Source organism: Rattus norvegicus, chromosome 7, assembly GCF_036323735.1.
Source record: "Rattus norvegicus strain BN/NHsdMcwi chromosome 7, GRCr8, whole genome shotgun sequence".
NCBI classification, from domain to species: Eukaryota; Metazoa; Chordata; class Mammalia; order Rodentia; family Muridae; genus Rattus; species Rattus norvegicus.
This window is the reverse complement of record NC_086025.1, coordinates 45,777,559-45,792,477: the sequence shown is the minus strand read 5'-3', so window position 1 is coordinate 45,792,477 and position 14,919 is coordinate 45,777,559. Positions and strand designations below refer to the sequence as shown.

Below are 14,919 nucleotides of genomic sequence, written 5' to 3'. Positions count from 1 at the left end.
TGGTCTGTATCTTGGGCTAATATCCACTTATCAGTGAGCGCATACCATGAGTATTCTTTTGTGACGAGGTTACCTCACTCAGGATGATATTTTTGAGTTCCATCTATTTTCCTAAGAATTTCATGTGATCATTGTTTTTGATAGATGATCAGTACTCCATTGTGTAGATGTACCACATTTTCTGTATCCATTCCTCTGTTGAAGGGCATCTGGGTTCTTTCCAGCTTCTGGCTATTATAAATAAGGCTGCGATGAACATAGTGGAGCACGTGTCTTTGTTATATGTTGGAGCATCTTTTGGGTGTATGCCCAGGAGAGGTATAGCTGGGTCCTCAGGTAGTGCTATTGTTGTTCTAAAATTATAAAAAATGTGCTGTCTTTTTCCCCGGCTAGATTCCGCACCGCAGTGCCCCAGGACATCTGTAGATATCTTAATCTCAGTCAGCAGAGCCTCTCACCCACTTTGCTCCATCCCATATCACATCGCCGAAGGCCTCTCTCTGAGCCTGGCAACAATCTCTCTACCCATCCAGTTCCCAAGGCAGGCTGCCACCATAGCAGAAATACACATCCTAATTCATTACACAGTGTCCCAAATTCATTCTCCACAAGAAAAAACATACAACCCAATAACCTCTGATCCAATTGATAAGATATAATTGCCCACCTAAATACACAAACCCCTGTACACATCCATCCCTTAGGAACACTCACAACAACCTGTAAAGGTAGAGCGTGGGGTCTTAACATCCGCTTCCATGTTGTCCCCAGCTACTCTGCAGTCTCGTCCCTTCCCTCAAACCTTTCTCCCGCCCATCCTTCCTTCTCATCAGGCCTTGTTCTATCCGGTATCCACTTCACCTGTATGATCATCCCACATACTATATCCAATTTTCTGTGGAACCGACAGACTGCTTTCCAGAATGGTTGTACCAGTCTGCAACCCCACCAACAATGGAGGAGTGTTCCTCTTTCTCCACATCCTCGCCAGCATCTGCTGTCACCTGAGTTTTTGATCTTAGCCATTCTCACTGGTGTGAGGTGAAATCTCAGGGTTGTTTTGATTTGTGTTTCCCTGATGACTAAGATGTTCAACATTTCTTTAGGTGTTTCTCAGCCATTCGATATTCCTCAGCTGTGAATTATTTAGCTCTGTACCCCATTTTTGTTTTTGTTTTTCAGAGCGGAGGACCAAACCCAGGGCCTTGTGCTTGCTAGGCAAGCGCTATATCACTGAGCTAAATCCCCAACCCTGTACCCCATTTTTAATAGGGTTATTTGATTCTCTGGAGTCTAATTTTCCAGTTCTTTGTATATATTGGATATTAGTCCTCTATCAGATGTAAGATTGGTAAACATCTTTTCCCATTCTGTTGGTTGTCATTTTGTCCTAATGACAGTGTCCTTTGCCTTACAGAAGCTTTGCGATTTTATGAGGTCCCGTTTGTCGATTCTTGATCTTAGAGCATAAGCCATTAGTGTTCAGTTCAGGAAATTTTCCCCTGTGCCCATGTGTTTGAGGCTCTTCCCCATTTTTTCTTGTTAGTGCGAGTGTCTGGTTTTATGTGAAGGTCCTTGATCCACTTGAACTTTAGCTTTGTAAAAGGAGATAAGAATGATCCATTTGTATTCTTCTACATGCTGACCTCCAGCTGAACCAGCACCATTTGTTGAAAATGCCTTTTTCCATTATATCAAGGTTGGTATTTACACACTGGAAATTGGCTCATTTAGTACTTATGTCTAGCTACAAATAAGGCCAAATACAGATCCAAGAAGAGGCCAAGATGAGAAGACTTTTAGGGTATCAGTAGTTTCCATATACTCTAACAGGTCTTTCTAAGAAGTCTGACACAAGTATTTCCCTCTTCAGAATTAAACTTAGATTTCGGGAAGGAAAGCATTAAGAAACAAGCTCTAGTGGGCCATACAGTGAATTCTTTAGGTCAGATGGCTGTCAGGAGCCTTTTCCATCTCAGGAGGTAGGTACAATATCTTTAATTCTTTTTATTCTCTCTCACCTCTTATCCACACACGTGTGCTCACAAGCACGCCTACACACACACACACACACACACACACACACAAATTATAGTCACATTGAACCTCATGGTTGTTAGCTGGAGTAAAAAATAATAAGTAATCCTAAAACCTCCCAACATCCCACTTAAGAGAAGACGATAAATAGGAGTCCTCTCTGGGAAAGGATCATTTTATATGCCATCATCCTTTGCTGAGCTGGATAAGTTATTCTGAGTCACCTGCTTACAGAATTGCTGGATGTCCTTTAAAACTCCATGAGGAGCTTGGAGGATATTCACTGTGGGACAATGTTACAGTTTTCTAGCCTGCTACTGGATTTTTATAAGTTTAAGGATAAAGACAAAGGAAGACTGCCTTGACATGAATAAAACCAAAACACACAAAAACTCGCACTTGAGTGCATTTATGTGATGTGAATTTAAGAATTCTTCAACAATAAATAGAATTGGGGCTGGGGATTTAGCTCAGTGGTAGAGCGCTTACCTAGGAAGCGCAAGGCCCTGGGTTCGGTCCCCAGCTCCGAAAAAAAGAACCAAAAAAAAAAAAAAAAAAAAAAAAGAACACAATAAATAGAATTTAGCTGAACAAAGATGTCTTTCTTCCCAAGTCCCTAACATAGGCTTTAGATATAATCTTATTTGAAAGGGGAAAAGACAAACACTGAGATGGGTTGATTCTAATAAAAAAAAAATTAGTTAACCATATAACGCTCTTTAATAAAGCAAGGGGATTTCCAGAGAGTTTTGCAGTATTCCTCAGTGCCATCTCAAAGGCAGTAGTCATCTTCGTCTCATTTCCAGAATTATAGACATATTCTACTGGATATTAAAGTGTAAATGGTCTTTTTCCCCCAAAGCTGAGTAGATAATCTTCAAAAAGAAAAGGCTGGTATCATATGAAATGGCCACTATAAAAATGCCCATGGACTTTGAAGTCTTCAGACTCTAATTGTCATAACCATCCTCTTGAGGAAATCACAATGTCTGAGACCAAACTCACTAATATCTCTGTATTGGTTTTCATAGCAAGAGAAACTGGGTGACATCTGCTTCTCCCTCCGCTACGTCCCTACTGCCGGCAAACTGACTGTTGTCATTCTGGAAGCCAAGAACCTGAAGAAGATGGATGTGGGTGGCTTATCTGGTGAGTGCACAGTGGCTATTGACTGTGGCGGGCGTTGTTTCACTGTGGGTGCCGAATGTGTAGCACTCATGCTGCGACTCCCCGCTCCTTAATTGATCGCAGCTCTCTTTCCCACGGAGCTGGAAGCAGTGTCAGAATTCAGCCAACGCAGGACCCCAGGAAGCCACTCTCAGTTTATTGAAATTGGCAAAGAAGATGAAATCTATTTTCCTTCTCCATAGCTAAAGTATCAGCTGTCATTTCTATGTCATTGAAAGCTAAAATTTTGGCTTCTTACTTGAAAGGCAATGCCTGTGACAAATTATAGTTTTGAGGATTTTTTAAATTCACCCTCAGTATTAAAATTTCTATTTTACCTGGGATTTATTAATTAGGTATTTGCTAACCTGACATGATTTTTTATAAGGCTTTTATAAAAGACAGCATTTCAAATCTATACAACTGACATTGTCTAAGAAGAAAGCCAGGAACAGTTCATATGATTCGTTTAATCCTACAGCTTAAGACAGGGTGGAAGAGGGGAGGCTTTGGGGTTGAAAGTTCTGTGTAACCCAAGCAGGACATACGGTGAGTAACGGGAACTCCTCCACAAGGCAAAGTCAGCTCAAGGACTCATTGCTTCCAGGTCTGAGCATATTTTTCCCTCCTCTGTGTGGTTAAATCAATTAGAATTTTAATGTTCCAGTGAATCACTAAGGTGTGAGGGGCTCTCCTGACATGCCACAGGTTAGCACAAACAGATAACAGCTGTCCTAGTTTCTAGCTATGGAATTTCAAAAGACATGACTCTTTAGTTTGTGATTTTTCTGATTTAAAAAAAACATTTTAAGCAGCACAGTGAGTTTATACTGTGAAGGAAAACAGCTAAATCTTGTTGAAGCTAAATTCTACCCAGTGATTTACCAGTCAAATCTGATGCTATCTACATTCATTTCTCTGTATCAATAAGGGAACTTGAAGAACCTGTCATGTCATTGTCACTAGGACCCTACTTAGACTTGCTTCATTTCTAACGGTATGAATTTGAACCTTTAAAGCGATAAGCATAGTTCCTCCTAAAATACATATAAAATATTTTGTGTGCTTATTTGTAAAACAAATGCACAGGAAAGTATTAAATATAGTTATAGTTTACTTCCAGATCTCAAATTAGTACCCTGAGGAGACTTAAGAGACCTGACCTCTCTCTCTTTGGCTAAGTGGCCATGTCCCATTAGGAATGCATTTGTAGCCTCATATTTTCCCGAGCACTCAGACATCCATGAGAGTTGTCTCCTTGCTACCTCTGTTCAAGGCTGCCCTAGTGCCCCGCCTAACTGAGTTCCACATCAGTTTTAAGCCATCTTGTTCGGCCTTCTTCTGGGGCTTACAGAGGACTTCCCACCAACATGGACAGATGCTTCAGCTCGCCCTTCTCCAGGACTGTTGTCCCTTTCTGTCTGACCTCCACCCCAGCCATCCCTTCTGGTCTTTAGGATGTGAGAATGGAAACATCTAGCAGGACTCGTCAGTGTGCTTATGTACGTGAGCTCACTGCTAGGAACCCAAGCAAAGAGGAGCACCGAGGACGACTCCCAGCCTGTCACAGTGGCTTAGCATTGTGGCATAAAAGAGGTACACCCAAAGGTCAGATCTAGTTCAGCACCCATCAGTTTGTCAATTTTCTTTTTCCTAAAGAAAGGCAGAAAAATTATAGTAGCTTCAGAACCCACAGAACCTAGATCCACGCCCATATTCGAATTACCTGGAATGATTATAATCATTAACAAAGCCTAATTTTAAGGGCTTCCTGCTGCCTGTAGAATTAAATCATAATTACACTAATCACCTAATGTAGACACTTTCTAGCTATGCTGTTCTGCATCTCATTTTAGCCAGTGGACCGGCACACTCAACAAGCCAGGGAACATGCTGCTTCTGTTCTCACACAGTTCTCTTTATCTGGAATCCTCTCTATTTTCACAATGTCTAGCAAAATCCTCCTCATCCTTCAGGCCCCGCTGAAGTCGGATTCCTTCCAGTTACTCCACCAATGTGGACGGTGACCCTACCCGAGCACTGGGTTCACAATCTCGGATAAGACAGTCCAGAGACCCTGCAGTTTTCACTTTAATGTAAGGAGACAGAAAATGAGCCAAGAAATTAATAAAGTGCACAGTGCCGTGAGGTGCCATAAACCAAAGGTAAAAATGAAACAAGGAAGTTGGGGAAGCCATGTTAAGGATGTTTTTTGGTTTTGTGTTTTTTTTTAATGAGATCAGGAAAGATGGCATGAGTGAGTGACATTCCTAGTGACAGTGGGCAGAGGTGGGGGCCCAAGCCAAGGGTTCACGTGGGGAGCCAGAAGGTTCACCCTGGTAGGACTGCTGTAGGAACGCCTTTTCTGATCCATCCAGCAAAACCAATCTTTGTCTTTACAAAGTGCCACTAGCAGCTTGTTTACAGTCCTCCAACACCAGACTTCTTTCTCACTAGACTGCTCTGTATTTATGTCTCCCACAATGGGGTGGCACTGCTCACAGCCGCGGAATGAATAATGAATTATTTACCAAGGAGCTGTGGCCTGAAAAACAAGTCTTGCATTTCAAATTTGCTTAACCTACTTACCACTAAAGCAACTTCAAGTACTCTGAGTTGCTTCAGAGTGAGAGGGCCTATGTACAAAGAGACCACAACTACATAAGATCTCATGCCAAGTGATTCAAATGCCAAACTACATTTGCCAGAAATGGCTGTTTAACTGGAATCAAAGCTGGCTCTTCCGCCAGAGTCGAAACCACACTCTGCCACTACTGACAATCGGACTTGTGCTGAGGTCCTAGAGCTGGGGCTCTGTAAGGGCTGTAGCAGAAAGCCACACATATTGACATTGGACAGATGATTTCTGTCTTCTAAGCTCTGTGGACAAAGTAGAAGTGCTAAGCAGACTCCATTAGTGAGAATATTGTTAGAAAAAAAATCGAGAGTTAAAGTACTTACCAAATATCACTGTGACTGTTTCAATTAGTAACTTTATCAAAGCTGGAAAATGTGAAATCAATAGACCATCTACCCAGCTGCTTGATTTGCTGTGAAGAGGGGTGTGGGGGAGGCACCTGACAGGATTTGATAGACAGGCCAGATCAGTTCCGGTCATCAGGAGGCCAGGTTTTATACAGGCTCTGAGTGAGTTCAAAATTAGCAACGGATCAATAAAACATGGAGAAAGTAGGAAGGAGATACTTTCAAAATACTTTTCTTACTAGTTTCTGGCAACATCGGGCAATTTCTTTCTCACTATGTTTATTCCAAATGGACAGCTTAAGGATTTTGCCTATTTCCCACATCCACACGACAAATGATCAAAGTTCCTGCCCTTCATCCTCATAAGGCAAGTGTAATTGGACTATTCAAAATTCTGCAGCAGATTAAGTTTTTACATTTACTCATTCATTTGCAAGTTTTTACATGAGTATTTATATAATTCTATCTCATTCCCCACCCCCAATACCTCCCATGTCCTCCACTCAAATCTTCCTTATTATACCTATATACGTAAACACATATGTATTGCATGTACATGTATAATTGATTAATCAATTACATTTGTTAGGATAATTAATCCTAACAAATGAATAAATCTCCCTTTTCTATTTCTATTTTCTGTTAATATCACAAAAAAAGAAAACCTTAAGTTCTGAGAAAGTCAAGGCACTGGAGGAATTGAGCGTTCCTCAATCCTAATGTGAACTATCTCTAACATACCATTTAGCTTTTCCTACATACCCATGCTCAAGATGGGGAGCATGGCTCCTAGGAGCCTCCACTATCTGGAACTGAAACCCAAAAGTCCTCAGGATAGGCTAAAAGTGGATCGAGTAAGGGTTGTTGGAAATTAGAGTATTTTTAGAAACCGGGGGGTAAGGGAGTGTTGATAAGTCAAGATCCCTGGGAATGTTCTCAGTTAGCTCTTCCTTTCTTGTCTTCTCAAATTCACAAGTCAATTCTCTTTTCTCATCCGAGGCTGCGGGCAAATCGTCCTCCCTGTCTGACTCCTTGTTAAACAGAACGTTGAAGCACAAGGCTGGTCTCACCCTGGTTCCCTGTATGTAGTGAGCACACACACCCCAGCCTTATAGACTTTTTTCTGTCATTTCTCTGCTAGAAAACTATGTGCATATAAAAAGGTGGCAAGAAGGGTGCCATCCTGATCCCTTGATGAGGCTTAAAATTCACCTAACTTTTTAAAGAGAGAGAGAGGGAGGGAGGGAAGGAGAAGAGAGAAGAGAGAGAGAGAAACAGCACAGCAAGCATAGGGGAAAGAAGGTTCAGGAAACCCTGTGTGAAGCATCTGCCCCAATGTGGCTGATGAACATTAAGGAGCAAAAGAAGAGCTTAGGGGAAGGATCAGAAGTAACAGCAGCTGAGCAAGACATGGTTAAAGCAGCGGCTCTCATGTAGGTCACAACCCTTTGGGGGGGTCACATGACCTTTTCACACGGGGTCACATATCAGCTATCCTGCCTATCAGATATTTGCATTATGGTAGCAGTAACAAATTTACAGCTATCAAGTAGCAATGAAACAATTTTATGGTTAGGAGTCGTAACTATCTTACTATATTTAACTGTATTAAAAGGTCACAGCACTAGGAAGATGTTGAACCACTGGTTTAAAGTGTTCTCCATTGTAATTTTTCTGCTTTATTTAGGATATGTCCTCTTCCACTGTCTTCTCCCTGGCTGTCTTCATCCACTACTAGCATTGTGAAGAGCCAGTGGTGGCTAGGACATAGTGATCCTAGAACTCAAGATGCTGAGGCAGGAAGATCTCAGTGTGTGTGACTTCCACAATGAGATCCTACCTCTGAAAAAGGAATTCATTTGATTAGCAACAAATAAATAAGAACAAAATGCCTAGCTACAGGAGAAACCCATTGCAATTTAAGAGCACAGTGGACTTCAAGAAGGTGTTGGAGTTAAGAGTTGACACTAATGCTGTAAAAGGTTAGTGAGTTACACACATGTACGCTGACACACATGCACATACCTACAAATTCTTAATTATCAGCAGGTATATTTTAATTGCTTGTTTGTTTGTTCTTGGTCTACTTTCCCATCATCTACAAGAATAATTTAGGGAATATAGCCCCATTTAAGTGCTTAATAGTGTTCAAAGGAAACAGCTCACCTACTCCCAGGTACCCATGAGAGTCAATATAAAAACCATAATCAGCAGAGAGAATGTGTTCCTTCAGGCAAAATTTATCAAGAGCTGCCATTTTGACTGTCTTGATTAGAATCATCAGGAGACCTGTTAAAATAAGAATAAAATAAGAACCACCTCAAACCCCGTTCTAGGGGAGAATCTGGGGTTTTTAAACAAGCCCCTCTCATGTGTCTTCTTCATCTTAAACTCAAAAGAGAAAAAAAAGACACTTAGAAGCTTAGATGGTACATCATTATTTTAAGTAAGGTTTATGTCAGCCAAGTCCTAAGATAGAATTTTGTTGTCAATAATATAGGGGGGAAAAATACAACCTTTGATTTATATATAAGAATTTTCTCAAATAAAAGACTATATTTCTTTTAGGACTCTAGTGTCTCCTGCCTGAAAAGTGTGAATTTTTTGTCTTTTTCCTCCTTAATCTCCTTCAGTGGAAAGAGGAGATGGAGGCAGCTGTTTCCTTCACAGGTTCTGAAGTCATTTCCTAATGCCCTTGACTCCCTTCCTATGTGTCCGTCTATTGGTAATGAAAGCATTACAAAGAAAACCGCTCCAAATTCAATTGACTTGAACTAAAAGCCACTAGTCTGGGAGCTAGGCCAATAAATAAACAGGCAGAAACTTATTTGAGCCAATTAGATAGGGATATGCAAATTAATTGGCCATGATATCAGGGTCAAGCAATAATATGCAAATGTGCTGGCTTCTTATTGAGCTAATGGGACAGGAATATGCATAATAAGTTGGCAGTGATGTCAGAAGCTTCATTATAATTTTAGGCTTGAATGTTACAATGTAAAATTAATTCTGCAACATTTCAAAATGCTTAATTATAATGTTGATAAAAATAATAGGAAGCTCTGAGAAGTGAACAGACTGTTCTAAAAAAGAAATGACATGGTTCTAGAAACTGAGTTATTAAAAAGAATTATAAAAGAGTAATAGTCAAACCCAATCGATGTGAGTTGAGAAGTAGGCACAGTTGCTACTATGACAAAATGGAGATGCATGCAATACCTGAAGTACTGAACCGTTCTAAGGAAGCAGAAGAAAACATGGACGAACCCTGGGACCAGTTAAAATCAAGTGGCAGGCTGAGATACACTCAGTTCACCACAGGGAGCACCACGTTCACTGTAAGCTCTGTAGACATCAGGTACGTCCAGCCACTCACCTCACACTGTCCGAGTTCTCACCGCATGCCAGCCACCATGCCAGTTCTCGGCCATGTGAGTTCAGACACGGGCGCAGCACCGTGGAGGTTGGCCCTGTTTCAATGCCCTATTCCAAGGACTTAATCCCTATTCCAAGCCATGGATCCAGACTATGCTCAATGCTCTTTCGTTGATGGAACCAAACCACAGTTCAGGAAACAACTTGCTCAAAATCACAGACCTTGAATTTGGCACAGCTAGGACATCAACATAGCCCATCTTCACACTCCATTAATAAACGTGACTTTTATGTCCCACCAGAGTCAACCTGAAGAACAGGTGATTAATTACATTGCAGATTGAAGGACTTCAACTTGATCTCAAATATCCTTTAAGTCCAAACAGAAATTCCATTAAGGGAGTCACTAATAAAAAATCACTTAGGGGTTGGGGATTTGGCTCAGTGGTAGAGCGCTTGCCTAGCAAGCACAAGGCCCTGGGTTCGGTCCCCAGCTCCGGAAAAAAAAAAAAAAAAAGTGAAACTGCTTGTTTTAAAAATCACTTGGTTGGTTGCTTAGTGTCTCATGGTTACGTAAACAGCAAAATGGAATTGGTGCGCCTATAAGACTAGATATCGGATATTAACAGACTGCTTTGTTTCTTGGATGTATAAGCTGCCATGCTATTTTAATATTTAAAAAGAGGATACAGTTTAAAACAGGGACACTCCAGCCGTATCAGAGACACAATAGAAACAAGGGTGTCGAACAGGATGGAAAGGGGCTCAACCATAAGGAATATGAGGACTTCTTAGGTTGGAATGAAAATGTTTCCCACTATTCAGTTTTATCAGTGGCTGATCCTAGGAGGGAATATGTGGCACTTTTGGAAAGGAAACAGTATAACATGATTACAAATGCTTCCTAACCCCTGTAAATTGACTACTACAAGATTCGGTGGCTCCAAGTTACATATTTAAATATTTTAACTGAACCAAAAGTAATTGTCAAGAAATTCAACTTACAATAGACTCCTTAACATGAAAGTCAAAATGAGCTGGGAAATATTAAAAGAGTAGTAAACAGACAGATGGAGAAATGATGCTTTCAAAAGCCCCTGACAAGTTTACCACTCACTTTGAGTATTCCCAAACACTGATCTATGAAACTCAATGAGTAAATGAGAAATCTGTACATGAGCAAACCCAAAACATAAAAGAGCCTTGCTATAATATATATATATTATATAATATATATATACTTCAAGAGGTCCACACATTGAAGGCTCCCTCATTGGTCTGTGGTGCTACCAAAGAGGGGCAAGACGGAACCTTTAAATCATAAGCCCTAGTGCTATGGTAAATAGAACATTGGAATCTAAGACCCTTCCTCTCCTTGCCTACCAGCTGCCATGTGAGGATAGCTTTGGGCCCCATGTATTTTCTGCTGTGATATTCTAGCTCACCCCAAACCCAATGGAGACCACTAACCATGACATGGAGCTTCCAAAACAGGACCCAAAATAAACCTTAGAAGTTGTGTATTTCAACTACTTTGTCATGGAAACAGAAAGTTACCACACATTTCATTGTGAAAAATCTTAGAAACAGGTCACTAAAATGGAAAACCATAATCCAAATTAGATGATAGAATTACAGAGTCAATGTAGGATTGGTGCTATTCCAGAAGATTCTATACGGATACCCGGCATTTATCCTTCTATGGAGTACACCTAGGTATGGCCACCCACCTCAAAACAGACAGCAATGTTCAATGACTAGCCAACATAGAAGGGCAGCCTGGATAGAGGGGATCAAGGGACTGTCTATGAAGACAGGCTAAGAAGTTTAGGACTTTGTAGTCTGGAAAAGAAAGCAGAGCACAGGCGTGATTAAAGTTGTAAGATCATGAAAGCCGCGATGCCCACCTGCCCACTCCACAATGCTAGAATTAAGAGGTGACCTTGATGTTTAAAAGAAAAAAGATGAAAAGAAGGGCCATTCAGGGTGATCTCAAAGGTGCCTTTCCACTCAGAAATTTTTTGTCCATTTTTCTTTGCTTTATAGTTCTGCCTTATAGTTGGGTGGCAAACACTAGTCAAGGATCTGGGACAGACAGAAATCAATAGATCAGTTTTCTGTGTTATGGGCTTAAAAATGGACTTTGTTGAGCCTTTTATGTTAACCCCTCAGAAGCCCCTCCCATGGCACCTCTGTGTGAGTCCCCCTTAGAAGCTCTGTCCTGCACCGTCTAACCCAAGTGATTCTGTGACTGCATTGTCTTCTTTCACTTAACCATCCTATCCCCTTCTCTCATTCAGTACACAGAAAAGGAATGGAGAGGTCTAGAATTTCAAATAGCTAACTAGAATAACAGAAGTATTCCCAAATACTTCTTTTTTAAGCATTAAAAGAAGTAAGTGTTACCTTTTCCTCTTCTTTTTGTAAGGAATAATAAGCAATCTGTTAGCAAAGCCTACAACACCTTAAGGAGAGAGGCATCCAGTGTTTGAGTCCCCTAGAAATATGAGGATGAATTCTTCCAGTGCACAGAAGTTAAGAGCCCTCGGAGCTCTCCCTAAGGACTCAAGTTCAACAACCAGCACTCACATTAGGCTCCTTCCTTCTTTCTGGTCTTCAAGGACACCAAAATACATTGCATACAAATATGCATACCCATACACATAAAGGAAACTTTAAAAGAACGAATCATCATATTATAAAAAAGGGTAGCCACGCACTGTAGCAGACACCTGGAATCTCATCACCCAGGAGACTGAGGCAGAAAAATCAGGCTATCATTGGCTCTAAAGTGAGACCCTGTCTAAAATAACAACAAAAAGGGGTTATTAGATAGCCGTTTCTACTTTCTGTGTGTACTTGTATGTGTGGTGTGCATATGCTTGTATGTGAACACATGAATGTATACAGGTATATGTATGTATAGAGGCCAGGAGTTGAGATTGTGTATCTCCCTCACTAGTTCTCATATTCTATATATTCTATATATTCAGTTGCCATGCCTACCCAGCTTTACATGGTAACTGGGGATGGAAACGCAGTTCAGAGGTTTGCATGCCAAGTTCTCTCAAACCCATCTCCACTTTTTTTTTTAAATATTTATTTATTCTTATATATTTGAATACATTGTAGCTATCTTCAGACACATTAGGAGAGGGCATCTGATCCCATTACAGATGGTTGTGAGCCACCGTGTGGTTGCTGGGAATTGAACTCAGAACCTCTGGAAGAGCAGTCAATGCCCATTTCCACTTTTAAGAGGACATATTCCTTAACCCTCGCTCCTCACTTCAGGCACAGAAGCATCATTCTTTGCTCCCTCATAGACATGCCACCTGTTTTCCTAAAGCCTACTGTAAACACAGTTTCAACTTGGTCTCCCATTCTCACATATATGTCACATACATGTTACATGAACAAACTTCCCCTAGCCAGGCACAAATGATAAAGCTCTAGCAATCTGCTGGGGTTTTCTCTCTCTTCTGACTGCTCTGATTTCTGATCTCTGATTTGATGCTCTGGCATCAAATAGCAGCACTATCACAGTAGCACTTGAGAAACAAATAAAAGTAAAGAAAATCTAATTCTTAAGATCGATTGGATATATTAGCAATCACCTTCAGAGATTTTACGTAATTCTCATTTTATTCTTTCTCTATCAGCCTTAATGGCTTCAAAATAGAGTGGCATACTCTGCTCGAGAGATAAGAGTTGCACAGACACAAACACATTACTGTAGTTACCCCTCAGCGGTCATAAAGACATTCTCCAGGGGGAAGGAGTAAAGGCACAAAAATAAATCCCTGGTCTCGTCTTTTGCCCAAGGAGGAGAAGACAAGGCCAGAATTCAGTATGAAATGCTTTATGGGCTGACTGCCTCAGATGACGGGGTCAGAAGAACATAGCAGCCACTGCCTTTGTGATGGCCAAAGGCCTTACTTTAGCTGTGTGCTATTCTCAAAGGCCTCCTATTGTTCAATGTTTATTGAGGAAAAGTGACTTTTTTAACTTAAAAACCTGAAATAAGTGTATTTTTTAATCTTTTAGGATGTTGAAACTGCCTTTATCTGAGACTAAAGCAGTAAGATTGATTGCCTTAAGAAATTCATAGATTTCAAATGATTGATGTCAGGCAACAATATGGCTATGTAATTAATTAACATGTCCCCCTCATTAACAAGGAGCCTAATGTACTTTTAGTGATAGTAGGCTTGCAGGAATATTGTGCATGCATATGTGACTGCAAGATTACATATTTATCTACTTGAGAGACTGTGATTTGTTCATGGACTTCCATTTTCTGATTCATTAAGGAACAAAATGTGTTCACAAACAGCAGTGTTTCAAGATGTTTACTAGAGTAACAGCCTTTAAATCATCAGAACACAAGAAAGTTCAAACTATAGCCTCATCACCTCCTTTAGGATACAAATGAGAACTTGAGTGCCCTAGTCAGTTCCTAAAGGAAGTTGTCTCAAGGACACAACTGAAGATTGCATGTCATTCTGGATTCTCTTCTCTGCCTGTATCATTTAAACACACAAGCACATGTTCGTATGTAAGTATACATGCACAAGTATGTGCATTGTACACAACTGAGATGATGTCACAGTCATTATTCCGGTCTGTCGAGTGGTGTGTAATCTTCCAGGCCAGGTGTGGTAAGCAGCCATTGCATCTGCTGCTCTTTGTAGCACCTTTTTCTGGATACATTGTCATACATTTAGTAACTTCCTGACCAATAAAACTCCATTTAGAAAACTGTCTTAACCAAAGGTTTCTAAACAATACTTAAATCAAATAATAAGCTCTTGGATAGGAAGAAATGTGGAAAAAATAAATGTTTCAACTCCTCCTGGTCATCAAGCCAAGTCAACAGATTGGAAGAAAGCTTTTTCTCCGTATCTCTGTGATGCAGAGCCCAGAAGGATCAGGAAGAGAGAGAAAGGCAATAGGGAAGCCTTCATTTTTCTAAGATCCCTCAATTTGCTCGCTGCTGCCTCTACAACCAGCTCCTGTTGCTGAAAAATAAAATACATTTACACAGTCTTATCACGCATAACTAAGAGGGGATTTTAAAGTAAGATGCAATTGCCCTAAGTTCAAAACCTAAGGGGAAAAAGCGTTGGTTAAAAGACAATCCCTGTTGATTGCAAAGAGTTGCCCCCTACCAAAAAAAAAAAAAAAAAAAAAAAAAAAGAAAATCTGGTGATCAACTTGTAAATTTCTAGACTTTCATCAACAGCATTGTTGACAACAATCTAAATACACCTGTGACAGACACAGGAAGTAAAGCAAACCCTTTCAAAGCCAAAGACATTTTTCAGAGACTGTCCCAATTCCTAGACATTATCA

The 14,919-nt window shown here is 40.5% G+C and overlaps 1 protein-coding gene across 8 annotated transcripts in view; it reads left to right on the top strand.

Moving 5' to 3' along the window:
- Nucleotides 1-14,919, top strand: part of Syt1 (synaptotagmin 1) — a 544,812-nt gene that overhangs the window by 451,983 nt on the left and 77,910 nt on the right. For all 8 annotated transcript variants that reach the window (XM_008765353.4, XM_063263065.1, XM_017594679.3 and 5 more), the window contains one exon: nucleotides 3,069-3,186. In XM_008765353.4, the coding sequence (XP_008763575.2) occupies nucleotides 3,069-3,186 (118 nt within the window). The remainder of the gene's footprint in view (nucleotides 1-3,068; nucleotides 3,187-14,919) is intronic.